The sequence below is a fragment of the Puma concolor genome, chromosome C1 (genome assembly GCF_028749965.1).
Source record: "Puma concolor isolate L17-30 chromosome C1, mPumCon1.1.hap2, whole genome shotgun sequence".
Lineage (NCBI taxonomy): Eukaryota > Metazoa > Chordata > Mammalia > Carnivora > Felidae > Puma > Puma concolor.
Genome location: NC_141674.1, coordinates 193654288 through 193674549, shown reverse-complemented (window position 1 = coordinate 193674549; position 20262 = coordinate 193654288). Strand labels below are relative to the sequence as shown.

General features: G+C 40.9%; 1 protein-coding gene across 5 annotated transcripts in view; it reads right to left on the bottom strand.

Moving 5' to 3' along the window:
- Positions 1-20262, bottom strand: part of ADAM23 (ADAM metallopeptidase domain 23) — a 194794-nt gene that overhangs the window by 2842 nt on the left and 171690 nt on the right. For 2 of the 5 annotated variants that reach the window (XM_025929762.2, XM_086719443.1), the window contains one exon: positions 10964-14497. The exons of 1 other annotated variant lie outside the window; for it this stretch is intronic. In XM_025929762.2, coding sequence (XP_025785547.2) covers positions 14449-14497 — 49 coding nt within the window. In that variant the 3' untranslated portion in view covers positions 10964-14448. Of the gene's footprint in view, positions 1-31; positions 742-10963; positions 14498-20262 lie in introns of those variants that run through there. 2 more of the 5 variants (XM_086719444.1, XM_086719445.1) reach the window with 2 other exon arrangements.

The window sequence follows — 20262 nt, the reverse complement described above, 5'->3', positions numbered from 1 at the left end:
GCAGATACCCTTTCCATAAAGTGAAGACAACTAAAACCAAGCAACACATTTATTAGGAATATTTAAAAGAATATAACTGTGTGTTTCAAATGGCAATAAAATTATTATAGGAATCAAGGTAGTAACTACATTAGGAGGGAAGAGTTCGTTGGACAAGACAGTTTCACACAGAGTTTCACACAGACAATGTTAGTTACTGTGAATGTTCTGACCATCACAGTGAATAGCAGATTCATTCTTTATATATATTATAGACTTTTGAATAAATAAGTAGGCAAGTAAATAAATACCGGCATACAAAAGTTCAATGGGTTAATGAAAGAGTATATCAAGGACCAAGAATTATGACTAATCCCATTCTGTTTACTTACATTTCAAGCAAAAAAAAATATTTTTAAGTACATATCACCTATGGAAGGTCTTTAAGAAAACGACCTTCTTGAGCTAATGTTCTTCTTTCCTCAGATAAAACAAATGATGCAAAACTTCATTCACCAAAAAAAGAATTTCTTGGCTATTTAGGATGTCTTCTATTAGAGCACCTAGTCATTTAACTAGTGCTAATAAAACAAGGAGGGAAACTGGAAATATATAACACCCTGTCCTGAACTCCAGTCCCTCTTGGGATAACCACACTCTATTCCCTTTGACTGATGGGGACTGATGAGTCCCCATCCCTGTGCTCCTTCTCTGGGGTAAGGTCAGGACAATAAAATGTGAGGGTCCATCCACAGCATCTTCCTGAGAAGAAAGGAGATTGTTGAGATGACTGGATATTTACTATTTGAAAGCATGTCCTCTACTAAGTGCAATGAGAGACCATCAAGATATGTTTTAAACCACTCATAAATCCAAAACCTAGTGGGGAACATAGTAGATGAAGACAGGCAAAGAATAAGGTATTGAAATATACTGACGCATATGCCCAAACCAAAGCAATTCATTTGTTCAATATTACACACACACACACACACACACACACACACACACACACACACAATGCCATTTGCTGTTACGGGCATGGGGGACATATATCAATAAACAAGGTAAGCGAAATCTTTGCTTTTATGGAACTTACATTCTACTAGAGAAGACCAAAAATATTTAAGTAAACAAATATATAAACCAGATCATTTAAGAGCAAGAGTGAAATATAGGGAATAAAATCATGTATTACAATAGAGATTGAGAAGAAAAACATGGCTTTATTGCACAAGTGACTTCAGTCCTCTAACTTTTTTAGGCCTTCAATCCATGGAAGCTTTGAGATTGCATTAGTACTCATTAGAACATAATCAGCCCCTTATACTTATAAATTTGACTTGTATCAACCAAATTCAAGTGTCATTAGGCATACACATACGAAACTACTGAAACCTACCAAGATATGTGGAGAGCATATGCATCTTCACCAGTCAACCGCTCTGCAATCAGGCTTCTTTTTAACCCTTCCCCAACCTCTTCCTTGAAAACCTTCCAAATAATAGGAGATCCACCCCTTCCCTAATGGCCAGCAGCTCCTGAAGAAGAGTAAATTTCTTTTAGCAGGCTCCATGCTTCTGACATATCTGAGGGTTATATTCTAAGGGAATTTAATTATACCTAATTTACATAGGCACAGATATGGAAAAGCAGGTTATATATTCAAATATATATGTATATATAGATGTTTGTATGTATGTATGTATGTATGTATGTATGTATGTATATGTACCTCCATCCCATCTTGGGATCCCATATTCAGATGAAGTTTCATACCTAACTAACATCTTGGGACACCCATTCATAGTTGACTTTGAACTAATGACCATGCAGAAAACTTCTAGACTCTAACAAAGATGTGACATCAGCCAAGGCATTGATTAAGTCTTAGTGAGAAGTTTATCACTTCCTGTGTATACATTTGTGATTGTTTTCAACTTGTAAACCTGATCCAGAGTTGCTATCAGAAAATTGACCACTTCTGTACTCAAACATGACATCTACCTTGGACGTCCAACATAACTTGCCATCCCCAGCAGAAAACATTGACTTTGGAACAAATTTCTTGAGCTTTCAGTTCAACACCTCTGGCTTACTAGGTAACAGGAACAAGAGAATTTTCGAGGAAATCTATGATATGACTATATGACCATTGCATTAATCCATTTCAAGACCAGAAAGATGTCAGGCAATGACCCACATAACCAGAAGCATGTGTATTATTTTAACATTTCATCAAATGCCTGGCAGTTTTGGCAACACTGGTGAGCTGCTGCTTGTAAAGACTATTGAACCTCTTGTTTATCTGCCTCAGTTGTAAATGTTTAAGCCATATAAAAAACAGTAAAATTAAGGAGAAAATCAAAACAAACAAAACAAAGTTAAAGCCATGCTCGTATGCTAATAGACTCATGACCTGTCTGACCATTTTTGAGAAAAGTCATATTCACAAACATGACCTACCTCATTTCTAAATCACTATAGTTCAACCACACTCTGTCCAGAACCATGATCCCACATTTATCCCTTTTTCTAAAATGGTTCCCAGAACAAGCATTAGCCCCATGATACATCCTATAGAACAGGCTCTCTCATACTGAATAGGCAATTGAAGGCATTCTCAGGCTCTCGTAAAATCTAGACGGGGAGAAGAGTATTACGAAGGGCTGGGATTATTCGCTTAAGGGTGCTTCCAGGTTTTAAATCTTTTGTGGTGGGGAAAAAATTCTCTTACTTCAAAAGCAAGATGTCAACATTATTTTTAGCTGTCAATCACATTTTATGCAAGGAACTCAGTTTTAGATATCGATCACTTTTTGTGCAAGGAATTCAAAATTCATCTTTCTCTTTCACTATAATAAAAGTCAATATACACAAAGTGTTCCAACCAAACTAATTCCAGAGCTATTTAACTAACCTTCAAAATAAGGTTTTGCCAAACAAAGAGATGGTCCATGTTATAGCCAAACAAAGGGAAAGTCAGACAAACAAAGAGATGATCTATGTTATAAAATATTTGTAATAGTCCACTAATATAAGTAATATGTGAAATGTGGATATATGAATTGTTTGCTTTTCCGGGTAACTCACTGGAAATGGTACAAACTTTGATAGTCAAAGGACTTCTTCCAGGGACATTCATCTGTAATTCATTCATCTCTAAAAAGCAAAAGGCTTTTTATTTTATATGGACAACTACCTACTCGGTATATATATCCTGAGAACAAAGCCAAAATGGACTGAATTGACTACATTTTCCTCCTTTCATCTGAGCGTTTGGTCTCATATAAATATTTGAGTACAAGGTCTTCTCAGAGTTTTTTTTTTTTTAACTTTAATAAAGAAGAATTTATTTCTTCATTTCTAACCATAGCTAATGAAATGCGGCTCTGGGCAATACATCACCAGGAAGGAAGAGGTTATACAACTTTCTGAGAATTCACTGAACTACAGAGTTATTTTGATTACCTATAACCATGACTTTCTACTTGGATTGGCTTCTTTTATTTCCTTTGTTCAACTCACATTTCTCAAAATGCCCAACAAAATGTCTTCAGCACCTCCCCGCTTCTTTGTGTAGTATTGAGAATGTAATTTTGAGACTGAAGAACAATTGACAGCTTAATTGTGTTCCACCTTATGCCATGCATCTGCATTTACATCATTGTGGCCCAGGGGCAGTATTTTTCTGTGGAGAGCCACCGTGGTGTTGATAAGAAACAACCACTCTGCTGATAAATCAATATCTGGCTTCTAATAAGTATGGGAGTGTCATTCTCATCTCTCGTTTCTGGAATGCCAAATGCTCATAATTTCAGCTTTGGACTAAAGAAAGTGTAATTATGGTTACAGTAATGAAAGCAAACGGATCTTTTTTTAATCCATTCTCTTGCTATATGGAGATCCTGTCAAAAGTTTTTTCAAGGTTGGATATCCCAGTTTTCCTCAAAAAAATTAAATATATCCTAGTGAAGCTCCCAAGACTTGGAGGAGTTGAATACTCCCTTAATGGAAAGTCATTATTGATTTCAAGTTGGTTGGAATCATGGCTACCGCAGGAAGATTGGATTCACCCTTTCTTGCTATGTTCTGTCCTTGGGACCAACAGAATTCAGTTCCACTGCCGGTAGTATCTTTTAGCACATAGCGCTGATCTCATGGAAGTCATCTTCTTCCTCTGCTCCATTTATTCCATATTTTCACCCAATCTCATCAGTTCTCTGTCTCCCTCACTCTCTTCCTTTCCCTTTCTGTAATATGTTTTCAAGAATTTGACTCTAGTTTTATGGTTCAAATTATTACATCTATAGATGGTACTCGAGTTAAATATTTCCATCCTGACCCCTCCAAGATATTCTATATATTCATTTCACTAACCTGCTGGACAACTTCACCTGATTTTCATCAAGCCCCTCGATGCCAACAGATCCAAAATGGAATACATCTTTGCCCCCTAATTCAGGATCTCCTCCAGGCTGCCCCCTTCATCCCAACTACCAGGTATCAAACCTGGCCTTCATGTTTTACCCTTCCCTCTCTCTTCCTTCCCACAACCAGCTGCCAGCTTCTGTTGATCCTACCCGTGTGATCTGCCTCTTTCACTCTTTTTTTTTTTTTGCCTTTCCAGAGCCTGATGTCAATTCCTCATTACCTGGATCTGCGGTATGGGAGTGGCATTCTAACCTGTGTGGATGGTACCTCCCAGCTCTCTGACCCACAATCCATCTTATATACTACTGCCAGACCGCTTCCCTTATCCTGATCGTCATAAACCTGCTTTCAACTGCTAGAGAATTAAGTCCACACACGACAGTTCAGAATCTACAACTTTATCCAGGGCTACACGTCAATCCTCACTTCCTTCCTTTCTTCCTTATACTCTACGCTCTGATAAAACCCATAGCTGCTTGGCGACTGTCCCAGATGGGATTCCCTGGGAAGCAGACTCTGGGGCAGAGTAGGGACAAGCTGTCCACCAGGGAGGGAAGGGAATAGGACTGGGCAGAGGGAGATGAGCTTCCTCCCGGGCCCCAAAGAGGAGGAGCTCTTGGAGCTGGCCTGGCCCTGAGAGTTGTCCTGAGTCAGGGTGGAGCCTTGATAACCCCACATTGATCCACCACTGGATGTGGGCCGCTTCAACAAGGGCAGTTTTCTTCAGTAGAGGCAAACCTCAAAAGGATGCACAGCTGATGCCCACCTTCTGGCACTACTCTCAGCAGATAGAGGAATAAATCCTTTATGCTCCCTTTATTCCTCACATGGATCTCCTTCCTTCACTTCTGTAGCATTTTCCTCTTCTGATCCTCCATAGTTTAGCTGCATTTCCTTTACCTAGTGTGACACTTTCATCGTAAATGGTCATTCTTCCCCTATTTCTCAGCTCCTTTATTAAACCATAACATCCTACAGGGCAACATCTGGGCATCATATTTCCTGACCCACCATAACTAGCCAAAGTGCCTTTATTAGAAGATTTTCATATTACTCTTTGACTCAATGAAGTTCTTCTTCATACAGGATGGCACATAGCATTTCTGTAACCTTTCAGTCATCAGTTTTATAATGGAAAACTGCTTCACTCATCAGAGGTAACAGAAAAATCCTATCTCTTCTCTCACGTAACGTCCTGAAGATACTTCGCGCTGGTTTACGTATTCCCTCCCTCTTAGGTGAAATGCCATAGGACTGATTTTCAGGCTTTTCCTTCAGTCCTACTAGCCTCTCTCTCTCTCTCTCTCTCTCTCTAGTTGTACAAAAGGTTAACATTTACATTTAGAAATGGAAGATTCTACCATACAGATTCTCTGAACTTGGACACTCCCTGTCTCCCAGCGATGGCAGCGAGTCGTGGTTCCAACAGTACTCCTTGTTGAACCAGCCCCCAAGGGTAGGCAGCAAGTGATTCTCTCCAAGGGTCTACCACTAACATCCACCTGCTCATTTTCCTGTGTTATATGTGCTATATTCCATGTTCTCCTGGGTTCCGAAAAAGACCCAGAATTCGATTGCCCGTGTCCTGAGTCTGCCTTGTCACTTATAGAACCCTCTTCGACATTGAGGTTTTTTGTGTTTTTTTTTTTTAACTGTAAAATGGGGATAAAGAGGGACAATAAAGCAATGTGGTTAGACCATGGACTCTGGAGCTTATAATACCTGCGGTTTCATTCCAGTTCCACCACTACCTGGAGCCGCCATCTTTGTGCATCCCCAGAAAGCAGTGGAAGGACCACGAAAGACTTCATGGAGAAGGCAACATTTGAAGTGACACTTGGGGAGGCACTGAAATTTGACCGGGGCTGTAAGGGAAGTCTTCCCAGCAGAAGAAACAGGCTGAGCTAAGGCCAAGAGAGTAGAAAGTACTTCCTTGCCCTAATGATCTGATAGTCTCATGCTTTTGTGGAGCCAGTAGAACACAGAACATAGTACACAGGACACACACGTCTGAGCACACACACGTACACGAGAGGGGGACTGAAACACATCCTCAGAGAGACCCACTTGCTGCCTACTTTTGTGGGCTGCTTCTGTAGTGGTGAGAGAAAACAAATGAAAGATTCAAGAAAGTAATAAAATAGTGATGGGAGGGGGGTTACATCTTGCTGACTAGATTATAGTTGTTTTGATTTTCTTTGAATTTTGTTTGTTTTCCAATTTTTCTGCAATAGACATGTAGCTTTTCGTAATCAGAAACAACTCAAGTTGTTCCTTCCTGCTGAATGTTTCAGCATCTCTTTGCTCAAAAATCTTTTCCCTATTTCCCTGGATCCAGAAAATTACATAGGACCTCTGGATTAGCTGATTCACACCTACATCCAATTGATTTTGAGAGTCAAAGACAGAAAGAAAGGCTGTCTTAAGAATCTAGCCGAGTACTTAAGCTTGCCAGGTCACAGGCACTCATAATCAACCCCAGACCCTAACAGGTGGCAGACATGGCTTAGGATCCAGGAGTCACTAAGCCGCCTTAGTGAGCATTGAGACAAGGTCTCATTGAACACTGAGGAATGAGCCCTGAGAAAAAGCCCATTTGCCAATGCAGGATTGGTTCATTGCTTACAAATGAACACATCTGAATAAGCTTGGCACACAAACCACCACCAAAAGGATGTACCTTCGGGCGGCCTGCTTTCAATGGCTGTGCCGCCATCCACACAAAACAACGTTAAGTCAGCATTGTAAGTGGGAACTCATGTGAACACCTGCATGACCCTTCAGTCGGAAACCTACAACCCCGCCTGGGAGCAAGGCCATGTCTGTGTACTCACTGGGGCTGTCCGAAGATTTCAGGGGGCCATGTGCGAAAATGTCTCACTGATGTACGTTGAAGTTACATACTAGGGGCCAACAGGCTCAATCCTACACAAAGACAGGTTCTGGCTACATCACCTTGACCCACACAGTGCTTTTAAAATATGAATTGGCTGCACCATTTAAAAAATAGAAACAAACCTGGATTTCTGGCTCCTGTGAAAAAAACAAACGGAAGGGCCAAGGAAAGAACCAATTTTCCATGTGGTGACAATTGACTGGAGCTGAGTAAAGACAGGGTAAGTGCTCTCTAGCCCAGCTCAGTTTCCCCAGCCCTCTGGTCTCCTATACTGCGCTGTTCTGCTCATTGTGATAATTTGCCACCCTTGCTTGATAGCCATTTCACCTACATAGGAAAAGCTACCGCCTAGAGTCCATTCGCGATCTCTGTGGGAGTTACAATCGCCCCATAATGCTATGTCTGTTGCTGTAGACCAGAGGCATCTCTGATGTCATTTACAATCCAAGTTACCTTTTTTGTGTCTTCACCATGAGACCTGGGCCTGAAGAAGCAAGGAGCTCTCCTGCAAGCTCATTTACCCCCTGAAGACTGGAAGCTATTTAAAGCTCCAAAGAGAGCTGAAGAACCCTTGATATACTCCTGATCATTCAGGACAAAGATTTTTGTTTCATTTTGTTTTATTTTGCTTTGCTTTGTTTTGCCTTGTTTTTGTAGGACCAATAGATTTACTCAGCTAATTTGGCTTTCAATGATCATCACAGTCGGATAAATGTTCTCATAAGGGCGGACTCTGTGGGGTCACAAGTGCAGTCTTTGCAGCCACACCAAGGCAAGTGTGTGCGGACGCAATCAGCTGGCAGAGGAGCATCGGCAGATCCCAGCAGGACAACTATTTTCAGGTAATGAGGGATCATGGCATTTGCTTTCTCTCCAGAAGTCACGTACGTGGCCAAGAACTTGTTTCAGTCAAGGAGCCAGACCTGCTGACAGGTTTCAGAAAAGCTCAAGGAATGGTGACCTTCTCCCCAAGGCATAACAGAGAGATAAACACCAACGTTAGTGGACTGGGAGTGCAATTGCACTTGGAAAATAATTCTGACCCTTCATTAATTGAAGGACTTCCTAATGATGCTTTAAAAGCATTTGTGGTTTTTATTCACCCCCTTGCTCCTGACTGAAATTAGTCAGGGATCTTTATGTGAAGAAAATATAGAAAGTCGACAACGATATATCGTCGACGTTAGTAACTGATGGCCCCAATTAACACTGAGCCATGATGAGCACATCAGTGGGAAAATAGTTTAAAACTACAAGGTTCTGGGGCGCCTGGGTGGCTCAGTTGGTTGAGCATTTGACTTTGGCTCAGGTCATGATCTCACGGTTCGTGAGTTCGAGCTCCATATCAGGCTCACTTCTGTCAGCATGGAGCCCACTTTGGATCCTCTCTCCCTCTCTTCTCTGCCCCTACCTCGCTCATGCTTTCTCTCTCAAAAATGAGTAAAACATTTTTTTAAAAATACAAGGTTCTGATGGAGAATCTTATAACAATCATCTCGCTGTAAGCCAAAAGAATTCAGGCATCTGAAAGTTAGACTGAGCATTACAGGTTGTTCTTCTTCAAGATATTGATGAGTGAACTTGCATCAACCCAAATGAGCCCTGGTTAACATAACAATAAGTGATCATGGTACTAGGTCCAACGACACAGCTTTTTTCTCAAATGCCACCTCCTCTGTGAAGCCATTTTTGATCTCAAGGGCAGAGATAGGGTCTCTCTCCTCTCTTCTGAAGTGCTTAAGTAACTTATGTCTGCTAGGGCACTTATCACCTTGTTTTTACATGTGGCATCTGAGAGTGAGAGCTCATCACTGTGACCTTGAGACCTGGCACAATACTGTAGGATCTTTACAGATCAAGTGTTTGTGAAAGGTAGGAAGAAAAGAAGGAAGGAGGGAAGGAGGGGAGAAGACTGGAAGGAAATACGGACGCTTAGCGTTTCTTTAACCAAAGGTCTGAGCAGCTCTTCCTCTTGGTCTTGGCACGTCACTTCCTGTACCTTGAGTGTGTTTCCCACTTAGACTAGTGACCTCTTGTCATCTCTCAAGACAGTTCAAAACTCACTTCTTTCGGGAAGCCTTCCTGCATCCCTCTCCCGCCTGCTCCTCATCAGTTCTCCTTTCTCCCTTTCCTGAGTTTGTCACATTTATCATGTCTCTCTCTGCTGAACTGTGAGCAAGTTTAGACCAAGAATTTCCTTTTGTTCCTTCAATTTCTACAAGGAGTTCTGGGCCTAGAGGCTTAGTAAATACTTGTTGAATGAATGAATGAATGAATGAAGGCCCTAACTCTTGCACATTAACCTAAAAGGTGCCCATTTTAAATTTCAAAAGCTATTTAAGAATTCCATTGTGAGCATATGGATTATCTACTTAATTATTCACATCAAAATTTTAACTCTAGGGCTGCTGTTCTGCGTCTAGGGAGTTTCTGGTTTCAGGCCACCTTTCTTAGTCAGTTACCAAGGGAGCATGGGGTAGAACTCCTTTCAATGTCAACTTCAAAAACAGAATGACTAAAAGGAAAACGTATAAAAAAAAAAATCAGATAATTCTTTTAAGTTTATTTACTTATTTAGAGAGAGAGAGAGAGAGAGAGAGAAACATGATCAGGGGAAGGGCAGAGAGAGAGACTCCCAAGCAGGCTCCACACTGTCAGTGCAGAGCCCGATGTGGGGCTCAAAATCACGAACCGTGAGATCATGACCTGAGCCAAGATCAAGTGTCAGACGCTTAACCAACTGAGCCACGCTGGTGCCCCTATTCATGTTATTTTAAAGGGCTCCTACTTTATTACATAAAATGACATAGAAACCAACGAATTATGGTGAATGGATATAAAATTTCCATGAGATTATTTAGCTTAGGTAGAAGAGGCTCTTTGAAGGGGATCCTAAGTAAGATGGCTGTGAGGAGAAGCCAATGATAGCTAGAAAAATAAACCAGGTTGAGGTTATGCAAGGGAAGCAGAAGTTTAAGTCATATTATTAAGCTTGAATTTTATCTGATAGGAGATAAAGAGACCCTACAAACTTTCATCAGAGGAACGATGTGTTCGGATCAGCTTCTTTCCATGTCAAGGTGATAGATGTAAGTAACATACCTGTGGCTGCTGAGGCCAACCCAAGGGATGGCAGTGAGGCTGGATGGAGGAGATACACTGAAAGATATTTATAAAGAAGGAATTGGTCATCAATTCCATGTGACGTGTGAGGAAATACTTTCTTTGAATGTTTTTTATAAAACGATTTATATAATCAAATACTTCTATTTTCTTGATAGCTTGACTGTAAATTTGGGATCATGCCAAAAGTATTACTAGCCATCTCCTTTTAGACTCAGAAGAGAGACACTAAAGAAAACTAAATGATAATGTGATCCTAAGGTGGGTTTTTGTTTTTTTTTTTTTTTGCCCCTGATTTATAAGAGGCAGAGCATTTCCAATAAAACCAATGAAACTGAATTCTAATCAGGGATGTATTTATCATTAATCAGAGATTTTATTTTGTTCCATTGACTGCTTAAATTTTCAGTGAGCCTTTGACTGAGAAACCCGTGCTAAAACTCTTGATATCAGGCACACGGCCATTTAATCAACAATACAAGATAACACAAAAGGGTTTAAGAAAAATAATGACAGTATAAAGCTACAACATTCTATGTTAACAAAAATTTTAATACACACTTGTCTAAAAGATGCATACAGTGACTACTGAATCTCCATTCATAGGCAGCCAACAAGATTATGAATGAATTTATTAACTTCCAACAAAACTTCAGGTTGTACACTTAAAAAATTACAAACCATTTAAAAATGAAAATTAACAACGGAAGCAACAATGACTCTAAAATCTGATGGGATGACTTTAAAGAAAGGTTCAAGTATTGTTTGTAAAGTTCTTCAGACACTATAGTCTTTGAAAAGTTTGTGCATTTCCCATCTTTGCATAGTGAAAACAAAAACGGAAACAAAAAAACACGCATACCACTTGGTAAAACTCCACGGCTCCACGTGATTCGTGTTTCATAACATGCACCTATGGGTACTGCTCATTTATCTAATAGGAGTAGCACTAATTCAGTGGGCTCATGCAGTATCCCAGTGAGCAATGAAGTTAGCGCACACCTCCTCATCCAGGTGTCGTTGATTAATGCAGCAAAGAATAGCAGGTGGAATGGGAACTTGCCATCACTTAACACTAACTCTTGTTGGGTAACATTACGACGGCGATAACGCTTGTGCTTTGAGCTCAAATTAATAAGAAAGGACTATTCTCACCACAAAAAAAAAAAAAATCAGCAAACGAATGGCATGTGCAAGAGAAAAGACAACAAAGAGTCTGAAACGACATAACCGAATGCCACCAAAAACGATTATCATCCATTGTTTACGATTGGGATGGTTGCGTTCTCTTTCATATTCATACACACATGGCTTAAAGCTTGTGTATTTTACATATACACACAGATAATTTAACATTGGAACATAGGTTTGGTTACCTATGAAACTGCCAGTGTGACAAAAAGTTACACTGACATTTGCCATTATGTACATAATATTTGGGGACCACTGTGGTCTGATTTAAAACATAACATCGCACACTTCCAATGTTGTTTGTGAAATGCTCAAAAGTTAATAGTAGAGATTCAACCTGTTTTGTAACCACCATGGTTTTGTTTCCGTTAAGTCACCATGGCGCCTCTGGAAGAGCAGTGAAATGTGCATGGTGTGCTTGGCAGCAGCTTGGAATCCACTAGTGGGTGGGATCCAGCGACAGACAGACAGAAACAATGCAGCGACAGGAAGAGATGCCAAGTAATCTGAGTTTCCTCTGGGCTGAAAGAGCCATCGCCACTAGGTGGAGGGATACAGCCTGTGTCTTACGAAGCCGAGATAAGGCTGATAAATCTTGTAGATAGCCCTGTTATTACAATATAAACAGATAGCTAGTTCTAGAGAAAGACCGCAGGCCCGGGTAGCACCTAGTACTCAGAAAGCAGTAACAGGATTAAGATGTTAGGCTGTGATCTACTGTAGCATACAGAAATTAAGGTTTCTGCTCTATGATTGTGAGACTTCCACAATTAAATGTATCTGGAAAAAAACAAAAAAAAACCCCACTGTTTCAAGCAGTAGATTTTTAGGACAAGAGTCCTAAAGCCTCTCCAAAGTCAAAGCAAAAGTTGTGAGACTGGTGTCATGAATCTTGCTGAAAAGGGACTTAAAGCTAAATCTAGCAACTCACTGGGTTGTCATGAAGCAAACAGTACAACTGCGTGTCCTGTTCCTGAAAAGGGGACGTTAGGGAAGAGCGGGCTCTTTGGGGGCCGTCAGGAAAGCTAGTCTCTAGACGGATGCTGACTGAAGGAATCACGTACAAGTTTTTATATTCAAAACAAAGTCAGGACCAAATTTCTTTATTGATGTATATACTTAACACTTGAACGGAAGCTGTCTCGATCATAAATGGAAGAAGAAGTCAGTGCAAATGAAGGAAACTCGAAGGGACTTGGGAACCCAGATTACATCCGCACATCTGCCTGGAGGCAAAAGAACACCATGAGCTTGTGAACAGTAGAATCCCATCATAATCCAGAACATTCCACAGACCAGGAACACACCATGGGCCCAACAAGATTTGCTGAAAACACAACACACAGACTTAAAGCCTATGATAGCAGTGCTCCCAAGAAGGTAATTGCTGCTTCTGTGTCCGTTCCCAGTTTCACAGTGGGGTTCTACCATATATATTTCGAGGCAGGAAAATGAAGCATGAATGAGATACTGACAGTAATAGATACGAATAAAATGGAAAGCTTAATTTTTCCCCCAAGTTTTTAACGCTTAAAAATTGTTATTTAATTTAAGGCTTTAAGTTTATCCTTCTTTCACATTAAAGACAGGGAAAGAAAATTGTCAAAACAAAAAACAAAAACCACGAGCTTGGCACTTCTGTGATTAATTTGAGAGGGCGTCTACTTTCTTACATTATGTACATACGTTTATAACGACATCAAAAAGTTTTAGACTTGTCAGTACATATATTTGCATTTACATAATTTGTGTATTTTTAATAAGGGTTATTTAGTTGTTTGTGTCCCCCCACCCTTTTGCTTATGTTTAGTTTCAAGCATTTCATTTCACTCAAAGCATTTCATTTGTAAATTGTACCTGTCTTGTGCCCAAACTCCCTTCGTCTGTGGCTATGTCTGTCTTTGTTAAACAAGCCCCCAAATCACTGAACAACGTGTTGGTCTTGTGACGAGAGAAGAGAGAGAGAAAACAGAGAAAAGAACCCAAAAGATGGGGAGCAAACAATAAACTCAAATCTACAGAGAACCTTTACGCGAAAAATATTTCAGTACAGACAAGTGAAAATGATGTGTCAAAATCTCTTATTTCCATATTTACACTTATAAAAGGACTATACAGTAGCATCATTGTTCAAGTCCCAGCTCCCATTGGCAAAGGATGCTCGGTCCAGGAGAACAGACAACGGGGAAGTAAATCAACAAGAGCAGGGGTCCGGAGTCCTTCGTGGCCTGGTCTAGGCTAGGGATGGAGGGCCAGGCAGCCTCCACGTGTTTGCCTTTCATCTTCACCTTAGGAATTCAGTTGCAGGTTTGGCTGTGGGTTGGCTTGCTAGCTGCTTGTTGTATATATGCCATGCAGATTTGACCCTTTCGGAAATGAGATCTTTATGCCACCGGAGTGTGTCATCGGTAGGAAAGGGAAAAAAAATCATGCCAACTCATTTAGAAGATATTAAGTGCCGGCAGGCTGAGGAAAGAAAAAATCATTTGCTATTTCTTTAACGGTTCTTTTATTGCACTTCATTTTTTTTGTTATTGTTCCTTCTTCCTTTAGTTAGAAAAAAAAAAAGATTCTGTGAAATAGTTCTTTTTTATAACATTGTCTTTTATCCCCTTTTATTGACCGGCGGTGAGAGGGGTTCTTTGAAATTATTTCCCAAAAGGACAGTTTCTTTTTACCCCCGTCCCTGTCCCCCAGCTTCGGTTCTGTGGTCATTACCACCCAGGGTTCTTGTTTACAGACTTAACAGTTCCGGAAAGGGTGCTGTGAGTTTGTCACGCCCAGAACCCAACAGTGCGAGGCACCGCTCACCCGGTGCTGCAGAGTCAGATGGGGCCTTGCTGAGTGGGATCGAACCTCCTCTTCTTGACATTTCTTCCAGAGACGCAGGCGGAGAGAGAAAAATCCACAATATTAATCAGATCGTGGCGAGAGGAGGGTGATTATAATGACAACCACGCTAGTTCCAGAGCAAAGTAATCAACTCACACGGAGGCAGATTTCCCAAAATAACTTGAAACACAGAACAGCTCACACTTTCGAATGTTTTTACATCTCCACTACAGTATACCCATTTGTAAAGACCAAAAGCGGCTTCGAGTTGTTCATTTTAAATCACTGGAAGCCTCCGCAGCCCAATTTGTCTCTTATTTCAGAAGTAAACGATCTGACTAATTTTAACTAGATGAACATTACAGAGAGGGCTCTTCCTACATTGTAGGGAGCTCTTAGGGGAACTACGCACAACTCCGAAGGGCTTCGAGCTGCTTCCTTCCAGGACTTGAGAGTTCTGTGTCAGCGGATTGGCCTTTGCCAAGACGGCAAGGAGCCTTGTTCTATCTTGCTGCCTTGGGTGTGTGAGCTCTTACCCCACCATGGAACAAGCATTTTTCATATCTACAGAGTTGAAAACCAGAGTGCACAGTAAGACGGTACACTCAAAGGAGAATGGACACGGGCTTGGGTTAGTTAAGCGAATGTAGCAGTTAAGCTCGGTGGAAATAAGCAAGTTAAAATGCCTTGCTCTCAGTGTCCAGTCTCCTAAAAAGTGGTTCCTGTTGTTTAAAAAGAGAAGAGAAAAGAACCAGCAAGACACTACAAGGCAACAACAAAAGTTGGTTGCAACCTCCCCATGGTCTGGCTTCATGTGGGGCATCAAGCAAGGGGGCTCATGCATTTAGTGTGCGCGCTGGGCAGGTGCAATGCTGTTGCCACTGCGGCGTCATGCAAAACTGGAGAGCGAGGGGTCCCCGAGCCCCCTCTCGCCCCTGCCCACTCGGGGCCGGCTGAACACCCTTCCAGCCCTCCGTGGCGAAAAATGACAGTGTGTTCCTCCTCCCCCGCCCGTCATTCAAAATTAAAACAATACCAAAGCTCAAAATATGTATAAAGGCATCCTGCAAAGTGCTCATTTCTCCCAGATGGCCACTTTGACGCTTCTCTTTTGAAATAGCAAAAATAAAAAAATCTTGAAAGAAAACCTCCCTTTTCTTTTAAAAGTTTTCATTAAAATGTCTTCATTAATGGCCTAAGCCTGTGGTTTGTTGGCCTAGCAGGTAATCCATTGCTGCAAACTCTATTTGCAACAGTGCTACTTCCTTTCTTCCCTATTCCCCACCACCTCCAAGAACCTTCTCTTGTGTCAGTATTTTCTAAAGTAGCCATTGCTGCTGCTTTGAGACCAAAAGGGACGTCCCCCTTAATGCATCTTAATGCATCCCCCTTAATGCACTGAGCTCGTTCGCTTCAGAGCACAGGATCTGTGCCTACTACCCACACACTCACAGCCCTTAAAGGTAGATGTGTCAAGATCAACTCTACCCATGAGTCAGGTGGGGAAAAACAAAGATTGCTTGACCTTGCCAAATGACCCTGAAGGACCAGGGGTTCCGGCCAATTTAGCTCTGTATTGCTGGAATTGAAGAGAAACGTGAAACTAACATCCCCTCAATTAAAACGAATGTAGAGGAAAGATCAAGGGAGCTAGTGCTGCGCATGCAAATGACTACTTGCTCACATCTAAATTCCCTTATTCAAATTCCGGGAATGGCAGATAAGTAGCCATGTCCAAGGTCTTAAATGCAATCCAGTTCGTTTTTAAGTGGAGATATGAAATTCCATTTCAGCCTGGCATACCGTCAACCCCCAGTGCCCAAAAGATCGTGCTCCTTTGAAGTCAGCGTTTGAAACGTAGATTATATCGTTTTAAAGAAAATATATTCTACAGGATGAATGGTTTCCCAGGTCAGACCAAGAAGCCAAATCATCCTGTAGAACCATTATTTCTATGGGAAAATGGACTCTGAATACCAAGAGGGCACTATATCTCCTCCACAGATCCCCCAGCAGGAGGAAGGCAGGGCCCTGTGATGACGGCAGAGAGGGACCCTCCTGTGGCAGGCTGACCGTGAGGGCTCCTCATGTATAAATTGCAAAACTACCATGGTGAGTCGTGAAAACTCACCGTGTATTGAGAACTGCCTGTCCTGAATTTTCTATATGAAAAAAGTCTTTTTGCTCATTTGTAATATGAGAGCACAACTATCATGGGTGGATGTTTGCTGTCTTCCTTCCACAGCTGTTTCATCTGAATTCCTTCTGCTCACTAGGACTGGAAAAGCAACGAATGTTCTCATCATAACCCGTACGGTATTTCTGGATCGTTATAAAATGTAAGCATAATCCATAAACCTTGCACCGACCCAGCTTTCACCAATCTTTCCGACATGTGAAAAGCCTACACTTTTGTCTACAATATACATTATACACATATATATTTATACAAAATTAGAACAGTGCTCTTCAGGTAACAATACCCTGAAGGTTTGTGAAGGCTTTAGTTCTTTCAGGACTATATATTTACCCACTGCTATCGCCTTCTTCTCTTTCCACAATGGGTCATCGCCACTCACCGAGAACCCTCCCCTCAACCCCTCCTAGGCCACCTTTGACTGAGCTCACTTCCCCAGGGGGCTGAGGCAGGAAGCTGACCTGGTTCTTCCGGGCCAGCCTGCTAGGTCTCAATGAGAAAGTGCCTAACCCAAGAGTTGCAGGAATTAAGGGAATTAGGCTCCTTATTCCCCACTGGGATATGGTAGTGGAATTCAGAGAAGCCGCAGTCTCGTTATCCTCATGGAAAGACTAGCTAAAATTGATTCCATTTCCTAATTCTATAAAAATCAAAATAAAAAGGCATTTACCCTTTTGAGAAACTATAATTGGCAACATTAAATTCCTTTCAAATTTCATCCAACTTGACATTCAAACAATTCAACTGTCCTCGTGATAAACCCAGATGTGATCCTTTACATGTCAGTTACATGATTACCTTCCTTTAACCTTTTCTTTAGTATGCCCTACGAAACGGAACACAGGCCAAGCAGAAGTGCTTAAAATCAGCCCACATCAGGCTCAGTAAGAACTTGTAACCCAAGTAACTATTCATAGAGAGGAAATCACAATTGATTGGTATGCAGACTTATTAAAGTAACACTTTTAAGGTCAAGAGCAGCTCTGCCAGGCCAGTATGACCACTACTGCCACTGAATCGTACCGAGGGAGCAAGCAGTGGGGTGGTGGGGCATGGCAACCGGGCTCTACAGTCTGAGGCATGGCAAGATGGTTGCAAGAGCTCAGTACTAATCCTCAAATCATGTCACTGTTACCTTCAAGTTGTTTTCCTACTATCACCTAGAATTTCTCTTCCTGATCACCATTGCCTAAAGTGTTCACATACTTCATACGCAAGGTAAACGACTATATTGCTCACATCTAAATTTCTGTATTCGAATTTAGGGGATGTCAAATAAAAAGCCACGTCCAGGGTGGTAAGAGCAATTCTGGTCATTTTTAAATGGAAACAGGAAATCCTCTTTTCATAGATTTGTTATCTTTCCTAAGATTTAGAGAAGAGGGTACTAAAATGATTCTTCATCTACTTGATTTTTCTAATGTCAAGTAAAAGCAACAGCCCTAATAATCTAATCCAGCAGCATTACTATTCAAAACTGAACAGCGGCTGTGAGTTTTCATTAGTCAACCAGGACCAAGGTTGGCAGTACTCTGCGGCACAGTCCATAGCTTTATTCTGCATGTGTAGGTGATGGAGAAGAAAAGAAACATGGGGGTGGGAGGGATGTAAATAAATGCAGATATGGGGGTAAAGTGGGACAAACTGGTGTGCCAAAAACCTATCTTCGTCTTTCACAGGATTTCTTACAGACAATTTCTAACACCCCATAGACTGGGAATCCATGAACTAAGTCACCCTTAGTATCCCCATACTTCTGGAGTATGCAGATTAACTGAAGTTGCTAAGGTATACCTACCACAATACCCCATATATCAGAATACGTTAAATAAAATAACCTACCAGATAAGGCATTTTTTGTTCTTCTCAGGAGTTCTACAGCTTTGCTTATGGAAGTCTTGTTTGCATTAAGCAAAGCTTGCAGACTCTTATTATTCTGCTAAAAAGACGTCATCTAAGCTTATATTATTTTTTATCACAATTATCTTAACAAAATTTCATTATCACGTATTAACACAAAGGTGCACACATTCACACATGCATGCACACTCACATATACTCATGCTTTTTACCACCTATTTCAGAGGAAATATGGTTTAGGACAAAAGCTATAAAGAAGGGCAGAGAATGTCAGGGATCAGAGCAGAGCTATTTTCTCATTTGTATTTGAACAGGTCATGTGCGGTATGACACTTCTTCCACACTGAAATTACTCACAGTGTTATGCCTCAAGAAATGTGACTTTGGGAAAAAGCAACACTTCCCCTGAGCAATTACCATGTTTTCCTTTAATCTAAAAGTTCATGTAGCCTCAAATTCTCAGGCTACTTTGCTACTTGCTTTGCTTTTCTCTTCTAGTAAAATGCAATTCCGGAAGGATTTCCAATAAAAGTATTCAGAGCAATCTCCTTTACAAACTATTTTCAACGTCTGATTCTAAATGACCCTCTTTTGTATTTACATTGAACTCAACAAGAAACTCAAATAACTCGGTTCATTTAGCAAATAACTTCTAGACTAGTAATCTCCAAAACTGCCCAAGTGGTGGGAAAACCTAAACTGTATCATTTGGCACCCAAAGCTTTCTCTTGCAAAGTAGAAGTAGTTCTTTAATGTTTAATATAAACCACATGGCTGCTCTTAAAATCTAAAGCAAATTCAGATCCTCATATAGTGGCCAACAATCATCATGAAGAACAGTGGTGTCTCCAGGTTTAAACTACTACCATTCAAGAATTCTTCTGTCTTCAGTTTTTCCTGTGTTTTAGGGCATAAAGATACTTCATATGATTGTGTGTGTGCCTTCCTACAATGCTTTCCTTTAAAGTAATTCTTAGGCTCAAAGGGCACGGTAAGGGGCGCTGGCTTAGCGCATCAGTGCGCATGTCTGCACAGCGGTCCCCTCTCGGCCCTTGGGAGAGGCTGTTTCTCACCTCACTAAGTGTCCCTCTCCCCTTCCTCTTCTCTGTTCCTCCAATGAGTAGACATCTCTCTCAGATATAAGTCATCTGTACAGGGCCTAATCCACTTATATACACAGTGATAAAGGCTTTTCCATTTTTCCCCAAAGAAACATGCAATTCAAGCTGTGCGCTAGGCCAGGCCACTGTTTTGAGGTCCTGCTACAGAATAGTGCTCTTGTCTCCAAAGGCTGAGATAGTAAATCTGGCATTGCATGTGGCTGGACGTCAGAGATGCACAGGACTATTTTCCAGTCCTCTGAAACCAAGGCTTCCTGATGCCAAAAGGCAGAAGCTTGGGCATGAGCCAAATTTATTTTTCTTAAAGCATATTTATGAAAAATTTCAAGGAAGTATTTTAAAATAAAAACAGATCATGGGACTACTATCATGTACAATGACTTTTTTACAGTAGTATGGCACGAAGAAAAATTGTTGCTTGAATTAGGCCGGCCTAAACAAAACAAAACAAAACAAAACAAACATATATATAATATATATAACATATATATAATATATAATATATATTATATATATATATGTTTCAGGAGAGTGCCATATATTAGGGACCATGAGTGACTCATTATCTGGGCAATGTCTTGTTAATACCACGATGAGAAATTCAAATGTGAGTTGTCCATTTTGTGTGT